General features: G+C 38.5%; 1 protein-coding gene across 1 annotated transcript in view; it reads left to right on the top strand.

Annotated features, from left to right (window-relative positions):
• The first annotated feature begins 1,631 nt into the window (after nt 1-1,631).
• The window catches only part of LOC133647065 (DENN domain-containing protein 5B-like), a 70,451-nt gene continuing 56,956 nt past the window's right edge, over nt 1,632-15,126 (top strand). The window contains exons 1-2 of the mRNA XM_062043125.1: nt 1,632-1,922; nt 14,615-14,724. Coding sequence (XP_061899109.1) covers nt 1,814-1,922; nt 14,615-14,724 — 219 coding nt within the window. The 5' untranslated portion in view covers nt 1,632-1,813. The remainder of the gene's footprint in view (nt 1,923-14,614; nt 14,725-15,126) is intronic.

Here is a 15,126-nt window from a genome sequence, read left to right as displayed (position 1 = left end):
GAAGAAAACTGAACAACATTGGAATAAACTATAAATACTGTCAATATTTGGATTGATCAGCTTACCCTCAGCCCACACCGTAGCGAGGCGATACGGTACATTTGCGTAACAATCCGATATCAAGTGAATACAGGCATACTGATTCCGATACCTTTGTTTACATTTGACAGTACCAACAATAATATTCAAATATTATCAACACAAAACAGATATTTGAGCACCAACACGATATGATTTAATTAGATACAGCACTACCCTTAGTATCGGTGCAAATGATATGATTGATCCGTCCACTTAGCCCACGCTCGGGATGGACGATACTGCACATGTTGGTATCGAATCAATATTTTAAAAAAACTGAAGGTATTGCCAAAAGTATTTGGCCACCTGCCTTGACTCACATATGAACTTGAAGTGCCATCCCATTCCTAACCCATAGGGTTCGATATGATGTCGATCCACCTTTTGCAACTCTTCTGGGAAGGCTGTCCACAAGGTTGCGGAGTGTGTTTATAGGAATTTTCCACCATTCTTTCCAAAAGCGCATTGGTGAGGTCACACAGGTTTGAGAAGGCCTGGCTCTCAGTCTCCGTTCTAATTCATCCCAAAGGTGTTCATGTCAGGACTCTGTGCAGGCCAGTCAAGTTCATCCACACCAGACTCTCATCCATGTCTTTATGGACCTTGCTTTGTGCACTGGTGCACAGTCATGTTAGAAGAGGAAGGGGCCCCGCTCCAAACTGTTCCCACAAGGTTGGGAGCATGGAATTGTCTCCTGGCAACCTCCAAACCCAGACTCGAAAAGCGTGATTCGTCACTCCAGAGAACGCGTTTCCACTGTTCTAGAGTCCAGTGGCGACGTGCTTTACACCACTGCATCCCACGCTTTGCATTGGACTTGGTGATGTATGGCTTAGATGCAGCTGCCCGGCCATGGAAAACCCATTCCACGAAGCTCTCTGCGTACTGTACGTGGGCTAATTGGAAGGTCACATGAAGTTTGGAGCTCTGTAGCAACTGACTGTGCAGAAAGTCTTTGCACTTTGCTGACCTCTCTGTCAGTTTACGTGGCTTACCACTTGGTGGCTGAGTTACTGTTGTTCCCCAAACTCTTCACTTTTCTTATAATAAAGTTGACTTTGGAATATTTAGGAGCGAGGAAATTTCAAGACTGGATTTGTTGCACGCTGGAAATCACTGAGAGCGGCCCATTCTTTCACAAATGTTTGTAGAAACAGTCTCCATGCCTAAGTGCTTGATTTTAAACACCTGTGGCCGGGCCACGTGATTAGGACACCTGATTGTCATCATTTGGATGGGTGGACAAATACTTTTGGCAATATAGTGTATATTCAAATAAGACAAATATTCACTGTAATTATTTGCTTAAAATAAAGTCCAATAGCACGAAATAACTTTGTAAATAATATACAGTATCAATATAGACACATAAAAATATCAAAGCAAAGGGACAAGCGGTAGTAAATGGATGGATGGATGGATGGAAAAATGATACAAACAGCAGATAACTGAAAAATATTACGCTGGTATCGATTTGATAGGGATACCGCTCTTGGTATCGACGAGACCGATGTGCGTATCGGTCTCCTCCATGACGGTATCTTCTTCGTGCCATCCGGTGCCGCTTCGTCTCCACTCCCAGGCGGACTTCGAGAGAGCAGCACCCAGCCTGAGGACCGGGAGCAGGAGGCGACAAGCAGGGCTTCTTCTCACGGCTATTGCCCCGCTATGCTCGACCACCACCACCGCGACGTGTAGATTCCTTTCCCCACGCTGCCTTTTCGTCCCGAGGATGAGCGCCTCCGCTTCGGCCACCGGCTCGGCTTCTTGCCGCTTCGCCCACTATTTTGTCGTGTGTGGACTGGACGCCGAGACGGGCCTGGAGCCGGACGACGGAGCAGGTAACTGACCGCCATACTCGTATATAAACCATGTTTGAGTGTTTTTTAAAAAAACAAGTGTAGAAAATTCAGTTTTAAATGGCGTTGTTTACGCATAGACAGCCGTTATCACTCATTTTATCATCCCTTATTTTGATATATTTAATCAGGCATGTGTGAAGACAACTAATCGTGTAGGCCTTTGTTTTTATATATATTTTATCATCCCTTATGTTGATATATCTAATCAGGCATGTGTGAAGGCAACTAATCTTATAGGCCTTTGTTTTTATATATATTTTATCATCCCTTATTTTGATACATCTAATCAGGCATGTGTGAAGACAACTAATCATATAGGCCTTTGTTTTATTTATTTATATATATATATATATATATATATATATATATATATATATATATATATATATATACATACACACACACACATATATGTGTGTGTATATATATATATATAAATACACACATATGTGTGTGTATATATGTATAGAAATACACACATATATGTGTGTATATATATATATGTGTGTGTGTATATATATATATATGTATATGTATAATGTGTGTGTGTATATATATATAAATACACACATATATGTGTGTATATATATGTGTATATATATAAATACACATTTATATATATATGTGTGTGTATAAAAATGTGTATATAAATGTGTATATATATTTATAAAGACACATATAATGTGTGTATATATATATATATATATATATATATATAAATACACATATATATGTGTGTATATATATAAATACACACATATATATGTATGTATGTATGTATGCATGTATGTATGTATATATGTATGTGTGTATTTGTATATATATATATATATATATGTATATAAATATATAAATACACACACATATATATCTGTGTGTGTGTGTGTATTTATATATATATATATATATATATATATATATATATATATATATATACACACACATTATATGTGTATTTATATATATATATATATATATATATATATATATATATACACATATATATACACATATATATATACATACACACACACACACATACATATATATATATATATATGTATGTGTGTGTGTATGTATATATATATGTGTATATATATTTACAAATACACATATAATGTGTATATGTATATATATATATGTGTATATATATATATATATATATATATATATATATATATATATATATATACACACACACACATATATACAGTGGGGCAAAAAAGTATTTAGTCAGCCACCCATTGACAATCAATGGGTGGCTGACTAAATACTTTTTTGCCCCACTGTATGTATGTGTGTGTGTATATGTGTATGTATATATGTATATGTATATTTATATATATATATTTATAAAACAAAGGCCTATACGATTAGTTGTCTTCACACATGCCTGATTAAATATATCAAAATAATAAATATATATACATAAAAAACAAAGGCCTATACGATTAGTTGTCTTCACACATGCCTTATTAAATATATCAAAATAAGGGATGATAAAATCTGTTTTTATTTTTATTTTTTTTTATTTTTTTTATTGAACAACAAACATACACTTATAATTCACACAAAAGTCAAGGCACTTTCAACGTCAAGGTAAGAAAACAAAAGCAAATACAGATAAAGTAATAATACAACAAAAAATATATTTTTTAAATAATAAAAAAGACACAAAGGGCTACCTAAATAAATTGAAATGTTTTAACACAGATATCAATTTAAGGGGTTTTGTACTCCAAGATTTGATTGATAATTGTAACACATCAAGCCAATTAGAAAATCTAGGCCTAACTTTCATAAATCGACATTTTTTTGCCTGGAGCAAACATTTCTATGTTACAGTCGTTCTTTGTTTCATATATATTTTATCATCCCTTATTTTCATATATTGGATCAGGCATGTGTGAAGACAACTAATCGTACAGGCCTTTGTTTTATATGCATTTCAACGTTCATATTCGTACAAAATTGACGTCAAATCGCCACTCGAGTATTTTCTGTATTGTTTTGAATCAATATATTGGATTTACTGCTATATTAACAACCAAACGCATTAAAGGCGTTTTGTGCCAAATGACACTGATGATTCCCAGTCGTAAAAAAAGCAGCCATTAGCATCCCCAACGCTTGTCTCGCTGGCCATTTCCACCCCCATCATCTCCCTGCGTACAAATGGCCTCTGCCACGCTTATCTTCTAAACAATTCCCCTCCTATGTCCCCGACGAAAAGGCAAGGTGTGTGGTTGAAGTGGAGGGGTTGCCATGGCGATGACAGTCAAAGCAGTGATGCCACTCTCCCTCTTGAGGCTTGTTGTTTTTTAAGGCGAAGAAAAGAACGGAAGATGTCGGATGCTCTTGTTTTTTTTAATTTTTATTGCCGTCACAATTTTTTTTTTCCCCACACAGGCTTAGACGGGTATATTTCACGTCACTTCCATGCTGGAGTGGAAAAACAACAGCCCTCCTCTTTGGGATTTGTGCAGGAAACGATGCTCGAGAGCACTATTAAAAGAGGAACTCGTAGGTGCTGTGTTTAAAGCCAAAGATTATTTCGGCTTCTAACTAACATCTGCAGGCTTCGATAGCCGACTCCCTGCTGCTTGGGATGACGGCTTTTGTAAGAGCGGGCCATCTCGTAGTGCAACACTGCAGCAGGATCTTCTCCTTTCAAGGGATTTCCTGCCTGGATGGGAAGGCTGCTCCGTAAGCCTCTGCAGTGGCAACAATACATTTGTTGTCTAATGGCTTTCACCAATAGAGTGTTTCGGTCCACCTTTTGCAGCTATTGCACCTTCAACTCTTCTGGGAAGGCTGTCCACAAGGCTGCGGAGTGTGTTTATAGGAATTTTCCACCATTCTTCCAAAAGCGCATTGGTGAGGTGGAGAAGGCCTGGCCCTTATTCTTCATTCTAATTCATCCCAAAGGTGTTCTGTCGGGTTCAGGTCAGGACTCTGTGCAGGCCAGTCAAGTTCATCCACGGCAGGCTCTTGTCATCCATGTCTTTATGGATAAAGGCGGCACATTCTTTCACAAATGTTTGTAGAAACAGTCTCCATGCCTAAGTGCTTGATTTTATGCACCTGTGGCCGGGCCAAGTGATTAGGACACCCGATTCTGATCATTTGGATGGTTGGCCAAATACTTTTGGCAATATAGTGTAGCTTCGATTTTCAAGTTAATCATTTTTAATGGAAAACCGAAGTTTTTTTTTACTGCCTTGCAAAAAGTCAGTGTTCAAAAATAAGGGAAAAAAATACAAAAATGAGGGGTATTTTATTTGAACTAAGCAAAATTATCTGCCAATAGAACAAGAAAAATTTGGCTTGTCAGGACTTTCCAAAACAAGTCAAATTAAAGCTGCAAGCAGCGTTGGTCGGGCCCGCATATTTGGCTGGTGCTTCCCTTAGTGTCCCAATACTTTTGTCTAGTGTTAGTACTTAGTGTCCCAATACTTTTGTCTAGTGTTAGTCCTAAGTGTCCCAATACTTTTGTCCAGTGTTAGTCCTAAGTGTCCCAATACTTTTGTCTAGTGTTAGTCCTAAGTGTCCCAATACTTTTGTCTAGTGTTAGTCCTAAGTGTCCCAATATTTTTGTCTAGTGTTAGTCCTAAGTGTCCCAATACTTTTGTCTAGTGTTAGTCCTAAGTGTACCAATACTTTTGTCTAGTGTTAGTCCTAAGTGTCCCAATACTTTTGTCTAGTGTTAGTCCTTAGTGTCCCAATACTTTTGTCCAGTGGTAGTCCTTAGTGTCCCAATACTTTAGTCCAGTGTTAGTCCTTAGTGTCCCAATACTTTTGTCTAGTGTTAGTCCTAAGTGTCCCAATACTTTTGTCTAGTGTTAGTCCTTAGTGTCCCAATACTTTAGTCCAGTGTTAGTCCTAAGTGTCCCAATACTTTTGTCTAGTGTTAGTCCTTAGTGTCCCAATACTTTAGTCCAGTGTTAGTCCTAAGTGTCCCAATACTTTAGTCCAGTGTTAGTCCTAAGTGTCCCAATACTTTAGTCCAGTGTTAGTCCTAAGTGTCCCAATACTTTTGTCTAGTGTTAGTCCTAAGTGTCCCAATACTTTTGTCCATTGGTAGTCCTTAGTGTCCCAATATTTTTGTCTAGTGGTAGTCCTTAGTGTCCCAATACTTTTGTCCAGTGGTAGTCCTTAGTGTCCCAATATTTTTGTCTAGTGGTAGTCCTTAGTGTCCCAATACTTTTGTCTAGTGGTAGTCGTAAGTGTCCCAATACTTTTGTCCAGTGGTAGTCCTTAGTGTCCCAATATTTTTGTCTAGTTTTAGTCCTTAGTGTCCCAATACTTTAGTCCAGTGTTAGTCCTAAGTGTCCCAATACTTTTGTCTAGTGTTAGTCCTAAGTGTCCCAATACTTTTGTCTAGAGTTAGTCCTAAGTGTCCCAATACTTTTGTCTAGTGTTAGTCCTAAGTGTCCCAATACTTTTGTCTAGTGTTAGTCCTTAGTGTCCCAATACTTTTGTCCAGTGTTGGTCCTTAGTGTCCCAATACTTTTGTCTAGTGGTAGTCCTAGTGTCCCAATATGTTTGTCTAGTGTTAGTCCTTAGTGTCCCAATACTTGTGTCCAGTGTTAGTCCTTAGTGTCCCAATACTTTTGTCTAGTGTTAGTCCTTAGTGTCCCAATACTTTTGTCTAGTGTTGGTCCTTAGTGTCCCAATACTTTTGTCCAGTATTGGGCCTTAGTGTCCCAATACTTTTGTCCAGTGTTGGTCCTTAGTGTCCCAATACTTTTGTCGCATGTTGGTCCTAAGTGTCCCAATATTAGCTAACCTCAATGAACCCAAAAATACCTTTAAAATAAGTATATTCTCACTAATAACAAGTGCACTTTTCTTGGTAGAAAAAAAAGACCTTTTTGCTCAATATGTTGAAAAATATTCTTTGTCAGGACCCGAAATCTACAAGCAGAGAAGGGGGCAAACCTGACACCGCTCCAAGCACCCTTTTTTGTTTGAACTGTTTATGACCCAGTGCAGCAGCTGTTTATGACCCCCTCCCCTTAGAAGCAGCTGCAACTACGACATCAGGAAATGCCCAAATAAATGAGGAGGCGTGTGGAGCTTGTTCCTCAGAGCGGCGGGGTGAGACTGTACGACATACTTGCCAACCCTGAGACCTCCGAATTCGGGAGATGGGGGGGGGGGGCGGGGTTTGGTGGTAGCGGGGGTGTATATTGTAGCGTCCTGGAAGAGTTAGTGCTGCAAGGGGTTCTGGGTATTTGTTCTGTTGTTTATGTTGTGTTACGGTGCGGACAATGTGTTTGTCATTCTTGTTTGGTGTGGGTTCACAGTGTGGCGCATATTTGTAACAGTGTTAAAGTTGTTTATACGGTCACCCTCAGTGTGACCTGTATGGCTGTTGACCAAGTATGAATTGCATTCACTTATGCGTGTGTAAAAGCCGCATATATTATGTGACTGGGCCGGCACGCTGTGTGTATGGAGGAAAAAGCGGTCGTGATGACAGGTTGTAGAGGATGCTAAAGGCAGTGCCTTTAAGGCACGCCCCCAATATTGTTGTCCGGGTGGAAATCGGGAGAATAGTCGCCCCGGGAGATTTTCGGGAGAGGCATTGAAATTCGGGAGGGTTGGCAAGTATGTTGTACGAGGGTGCAGGTCGACGCGTTCTCCTCACAAAGCTACGAATTATGGGAGATCGGGCTTTCTGCTCCGCTGCTCCCAGTCTGTGGAACGCTCTCCCTGACCACCTGAGGGCACCTCAGACTGTGGATGCTTTTAAAAAAGGCTTAAAAACACATCTTTTAAAAAAAGCCTTTTTATAGATTTTTATAGATGTGCATGCTGGTTCTAGCTATTGGGCTGTTTCTAGTTTTATATTTTATTTATTTTTATTATCTTTTATTATTATTATTATTATTATTACTATTTTCTTTTTCTTATTTTAACACTGTGGCACTTTGAGGTTGTTTGCTCAACGTAAAGTGCTTTTTACAAATAAAATCTATTATTATTATTATTATTATTATTATTATGAGCTAAATTGAATCCTGTCTGTTTGATTCCTTGCTTCTTGTCTTGTTTAATAAATAGTAGGGATGTCCGATAATGGCTTTTTGACGATATCCGATATGCCGATATTGTCCAACTCTTTAATTACCGATACCGATATCAACCGATACCGATATCAACCGATATATACAGTCGTGGAATTAACACATTATTATGCCTAATTTGGACAACCAGGTATGGTGAAGATAAGGTACTTTTTTAAAAAATGAATAAAATAAAATAAGATAAATAAATTAAAAACATTTTCTTGAATAAAAAAGAAAGTAAAACAATACAAAAACAGTTACATAGAAACTAGTAATTAATGAAAATTTGTAAAATTAACTGTTAAAGGTTAGTATTATTAGTGGACCAGCAGCACGCACAATCATGTGTGCTTATGGACTGTATCCCTTGCAGACTGTATTGATATATATTGATATATAATGTAGGAGGCAGAATATTAATAACAGAAAGAAACAACCCTTTTGTGTGAATGAGTGTAAATGGGGGAGGGAGGTTTTTTGGGTTGGTGCACTAATTGTAAGTGTATCTTGTGTTTTTTATGTGGATTTAATTTTTTTTTAAAAACAAAAAACGATACTGATAATAAAAAAAACGATACCGATAATTTCCGATAATACATTTTAACGCATTTATCGGCCGATAATATCGGCAGACCGATATTATCGGACATCTCTAATTATTATTATTATTATTAGTATGAGCTAAATTGAATCCTGTCTCTGTTTGATTCCTTGCTTCTTGTCTTGTTTAATAAATAGTTCGGTGTTTGAACCTGACAATCCTCCTAGTTCTCTCTCGGCCCTCTTTGCGATGTTCAGACATCATTTTGGTAAACGGACCTAAAAAAAAAAATGCAGTTTGCATTCCACGCCAGTAGTTGGCGATGTGTCACAGTGAGCGTAGATGAACAAATGACAAGTCTCTGAACACCGTAATGTTTTTTTTTCAGCCCTTGCTCTCGGTCATTAGTGGATTCCTCCGGCAGCCCGGAACAATCCGCCGTTGTTGGGCCCCCTCAATGCGGTCCAGTGTGTCCTGCAGCCTAATCACATTTCACATGACGCTCCCTGTGGGAATGCCGGCTGGGTCCAGGCTTCAACGCCAGATGACGGTCACGGGGGTGACATCAGCAGAGAGCGAGGGCTCCCTGACATTAGTGCTTTGCACGGCTAAAGCTATAAATACACGCACCGAATATACATTTGCAAATCCTTTTCACCTTCAGCGAAAGGGCACATTTTTTGACGCAGCGGCGTGGGACGTCCGAGCCGACGAAGAATAACGAGCGATAAATCGGAAGCGGCTATCGTTGTAATGTTACGTGCGTCCTGTGATGGATGATGCCATACATAACGTGTCTGCTGATGAAATATCACATGTCTAGGGAACCACTATTATCTTGAAATATTTATGAGGTCATTTGTCTTATTCATAGATTTTCTACATTTGATGGGGGGGTGTCAAAAAAATCTAATTTCGAATGAATCTTGTTTTTTTTTGTGCTGTACGCATTTACAAACCCAAAAGCAGTGAAGTTGTCACGTTGTGTAAATGGTAAATAAAAAGAGAATACAACAAATCCTTCTCAACTTATATTCAATTGAATAGACTGCAAAGACAAGATACTTAATGTTCGAACCGGAAAACGTTATTTTGGCAAATATCAGCTCATTTCGAATTTGATGCCTGCAACATGTTTCGAAAAAGCTGGCACAAGTGGCAAAAAAGACTGAGAAAGTTGAGGAATGCTCGTCAAACACTTATTTGGAACATCCCACGGGTGAACAGTAGGGCTGCAACTAACGATTACTTTGATAATCGATTAATCTGTCGATTATTACTTCGATTAATTGATTAATAATCGGATAAAAGAGACAAACTACATTTCTATCCTTTCCAGTATTTTATTTTAAAAAAACAGCTCTATGGCACCATACTTATTTTGATTATTGTTTCTCAGCTGTTTGTAAATGTTGCAGTTTATAAATAAATAATTAATTTTTATTAATTTTTATTTTTTTATTTTTGAAAGCCTCTGCGCATGCGCATAGCATAGATCCAACGAATCGATGACTAAATTGATCGACAACTATTTTTTTAATCGATTTAATCGATTAGTTGTTGCAGCCCTAGTGAACAGGCTAATTGGGAACAGGTGGGTGCCATGATTGGGTATAAAAAGCAGCTTCCATGAAATGCTCAGTCGTTCGCAAACGAGGACGGGGCGAGGGTCACCACTTTGTCAACAAATGCCTGAGCAAATTGTTTAAGGACAACATTTATCAACCAGCTATTGCAAGGAATTTAGGGATTTCACCATCTACGCTCCGTAATATCATCAAAATGTTCAGAGAATCTGGAGAAATCACTGCACGTAAGCGATGATATTACGGACCTTGGATCCCTCAGGCGGTACTGCGTCAAAAAGCGACATTTTGTAAAGGATATCACCACATGGGCTGAGGAACACTTCAGAAAACCACTGTCAGTAACTACAGTTGGTCGCTACATATGTAAGTGCAAGTTAAAACTCTACTATGCAAAGCCAAAGCCATTTATCAACAACACCCAGAAACGCCGCCGGCTTCGCTGGGCCCGAGCTCATCTAAGATGGACTGATGCAAAGTGGAAAAGTGTTCCGTGGTCTGACGAGTCCACATTTCAAATTGTTTTTGGAAAATACGGACGTCGTGTCTTCCGGACCAAAGAGGAAAAGAACCATTCGGATTGTTCTAGGCGCAAAGTGTGATGGTATGGGGGTGTATTAGTGCCCAAGAAATGGGTAACTTACACATCTGTGAAGGCACCATTAATGCTGAAAGGTACATACAGCTTTTGGAGCAACATATGTTGCCATCCAAGCAACGTTATCATGGACGCCCCTGCTTATTTCAGCAAGACAATGCCAAGCTACGTGCTACAACAGCGTGGCTTCATAGTAAAAGAGTGCAGGTACTAGACTGGCCTGTATTATGAAGGCTAAAATATGAGAAGGGAGACTGTTGAACAACTTAAGCTGTACATCAAGCAAGAATGGGAAAGAATTCCACTTCCAAAATGTGTCTCCTCAGTTCCCAAACCTTTAATGAGTGTTGTTAAAAGGAAAGGCCATGTAACACAGTGGTAAAAATGCCTTTTTTTTTACAACGTGTTGCTGCCATTAAATTCTAAGTTTGTGATTATTTGCAAAAAAAAATTAAGTTTCTCTGTCACTGTCAGTAACTTCAGTTGGTCGCTACATCTGTAAGTGCAAGTTAAAACTATACTACGCAAAGCCACAGCCATTTATCAACAACACCCAGAAACGCCGCCGGCTTTCTCAGTTCGAAAGTTAACGTTTTTATTTACCATCCACACAACGTGCCAACTTCACCGGTTTTGGGTTGTGCGGCATATACAGTGTGAGTCATTCGGCAGACGGTTGTTAACGAGAGGAACATACTAATTAGGCCTGAATCCAAGCAGGCATTAATTAAGCGTTCATTTCAACGCGCCAACAAACCTCCTCTTGTGTGCATCCCATCATGCCGGGCGTGCTTGTGTCAGGTGGATGCTGGGATGTAATTAGGTCAGCGCCGATAAAAATTTCTCAGGGCGAAGGGCTTGACGGACGCCCTCGGGGGCCGCCGTTGAAATGGCGTCCGTGGCAACTGGCTGGTTTCCTGTCTGTGTGTGTGTGTGTGTGTGTGTGTGTGTGTGTGTGTGCGTGTGTGTGTGTGTGTGTGTGTGCGTGGCCCTCGGCCCCCGACCCTCTTGCCGTCGACCTTTTGGTCTGATTCTCGACGTGGTTTGCGCGTGTCTTGTAAACTTCCCCAGGGAAAACCAGAACATTTGTTAGCCGTGTGGAGATGCGGCGTAAAGATGGCGTGTAGCAAGCTCGCCATATTGTATTAAAATATTGCGTCATCAACACATCAGATTTTTTAATAAAAAAAGCATATTCTGAAATTATTTAGTCCTAAATAGGGATGTCCGATAATGGCTTTTTGCCGATATCCGATATTCCGATATTGTCCAACTCTTTAATTACCGATACCGATATCAACCGATATATGCAGTCGTGGAATTAACACATTATTATGCCTAATTTGAACAACCAGGTATGGTGAAGATAAGGTCCTTTTTAAAAAAATTAATAAAATAAAATAAGATAAATAAATTAAAAACATTTTCTTGAATAAAAAAGAAAGTACAACAATATAAAAACAGTTACATAGAAACTAGTAATGAATGAAAATGAGTAAAATTAAGTGTTAAAGGTTAGTACTATTAGTGGACCAGCAGCACGCACAATCATGTGTGCTTACGGACTGTATCCCTTGCAGACTGTATTGATATATATTGATATATAATGTAGGAAGCAGAATATTAATAACAGAAAGGGAGTTTTTTTTGGGTTGGTGCACTAATTGTAAGTGTATCTTGTGTTTTTTATGTGGATTTAATAAAAAAAATAAAAATAAAAAAATAAAAAAATAAAAAACCGAAATCGATAATAAAAAAACCGATACCGATAATTTCCGATATTACATTTTAACGCATGTATCGGACATCTCTAGTCCTAAATGAATTATTTTGAAGAATACAAATGGCTAAATATCCTAAAAGATCAACATTAGAGTCGTAGGTGAGTCCAAACCAATCAGAGCGCACTGTTTAGTATCGTGGCTGCTGATTGGCTCAGCCTCAGGGAGCATTACTATATTGGATTAAAAGGGTGTAAATGTGACTTAAGGGGTTATTTCATGCCGAGAGGTTAAAAAAAACATATTTAGAAGGTTGTAAACAAGTTTTTAATGTTCCGGCTATAAAATAAAGGTTTGATTTATAATTAATGGTCCCTATTAGGGTTGTACCGGTACTAGTATAGTATCAATCAATCAATCAATGTTTATTTATATAGCCCTATAGTATTGCTACTAATGAATCATATTCGGTACTATACTCTGTTTGAAAAGTACCGGTTCCCAATTAAAAAAATAAATAAATAAATTTAGCTGGCATGACGGCGCCACGTCACGTCAAGACATTGCTGGTTTTACGAGCAGAGGAGCATGTTCGGCAGCGCGCACACACAGAGTACTTACAAGCAGACACAGTGTGTAGGCAGAAAAGGGAGAACGGACGCATTTTGGTGTAAAAAGTAGGGATGTCCGATAGATGCGTTAAAATGTAATATCGGAAATTATCGGTATCGTTTTTTTTATCTGTATCGTTTTTTAATTTTTTAATTTTTTTGTTTTTTTTTATTAAATCAACATAAAAAACACAAGATACACTTACAATTAGTGCACCAACCCAAAAAACCTCCCTCCCCCTATTTCTTTCTGTTATCAATATTCTGGTTCCTACATTATATATCAATATATATCAATACAGTCTGCAAGGGATACAGTCCGTAAGCACACATGATTGTGCGTGCTGCTGGTCCACTAATAGTACTAACCTTTAACACTTAATTTTACTCATTTTCTTTAATTACTCGTTTCTATGTAACTGTTTTTATATTGTTTTACTTTCTTTTTTTATTCAAGAAAATGTTTTTAATTTAGTTATCTTATTTTATTATTTTTTTTAAAAAGGTACCTTATCTTCACCATACATGGTTGTCCAAATTAGGCATAATAATGTGTTAATTCCACGACTGCATATATCGGTTGATATCGGTATCGGTTGATATCTGTATCGGTAATTAAAGAGTTGGACAATATCGGAATATCGGATATCGGCAAAAAGCCATTATCGGACATCCCTAGTAAAAAGTAAAGATAAAGGTGAAGTTATAACATCCGCAGTGTTTTAGCTACTTCTAAATCACTAATCCTGGCCTCCATGGTGACAAAGTAAGTTTCTTGCAAGTAGCATTATCACTGCAGGACGAGGAATAGCTAAACATGCGTCACTACACACTGTAACAAAAGCTAGCCTGCCTGACTGTAAACAAACGCCATGGGTGGACCTACACCTGACATCCACTGTAATGATACCAAGTACAAGAGCGCGTCGAGTCGATACTACTATGATTACATCGATATTTTTTATCGCCATAAAATTATTACTTTTTTTTCCCCAATTCATATTATGTTTATAAACTCAGTAAATATATCCCTGGACACTTTGAATATGATCCTGTAACTACTTGGTATCGGATCGATACCTAAATGTGTGGTATCATCCAAAACTAATGTGAAGTATCAAACAAGAGAACAATAAGTGATTATTACATTTTAACAGATAGAACATATTAAAACAGAAAATAAGCAGATATTAACAGTAAATGAACAAGTGGATTAATAATAATTTTTTACAGTTTGTCCCTCATAATGTAGACAAAATAATAATAATAATAAATAATAAGGGTTTTAGTGTCCTAATGCAAGTCTTGCAGGCTGGAAGGTTGTCTGCTACTTCCTGTGTTGTGTAAGTGATGTCATTTCCTGTTTGTGCACAACCATATAAGGGCATCCTTCCTGTTTTTGTTATCTGTTCCATAAAGGTCAGACATTTTGTGTGTCAGCATGAATCAGTTTGTCCTCGCTCCTCTTCTTTCCATCCTATCTCCAAGAACCCAGTTCCTCCCTTTTTTTTTACGTCTTTTTTTGGTGTTTCGCTTCCAGGCCAGAGTTTCGAGCAGAGCCCGATTCATCGCTCCTTCAAGTCCAGAGTTCTGGTGCATTACCCTGAGAGCACGGACAGAAACCCCTTCAATAAGGATGCAGTCAACATGGTGAGGATCTTTGACTGCTGTATACGTGCCTAGATACTGCAGGAAACTCCTGTCGTATAGAGGATCTTTGACTGCTGTATACGTGCCTAGATACTGCAGGGAACTCCTGTCATATAGAGGATCTTTGACTGCTGTGTAGGTGCCTAGATACTCCAGGGAACTCCTGTCATATAGAGGATCTTTGACTGCTGTACAGGTGCCTAGATACTGCAGGGAACTCCTGTCATATAGAGGATCTTTGACTGCTGTACAGGTGCCTAGATACTGCAGGGAACTCCTGTCATATAGAGGATCTTTGACTGCTGTACAGGTGCCTAGATACTGCAGGGAACTCCTGTCATATAGAGGATCTTTGACTGCTGTTTAGGTGCCTAGATACTGCAGGGAACGCCTGTCGTATAG

This window comes from Entelurus aequoreus, linkage group LG03 (genome assembly GCF_033978785.1).
Source record: "Entelurus aequoreus isolate RoL-2023_Sb linkage group LG03, RoL_Eaeq_v1.1, whole genome shotgun sequence".
Classification (NCBI taxonomy): Eukaryota; Metazoa; Chordata; class Actinopteri; order Syngnathiformes; family Syngnathidae; genus Entelurus; species Entelurus aequoreus.
Note: the sequence above shows the minus strand (reverse complement) of the source record. Positions and strands in the feature narration are given on the sequence as shown.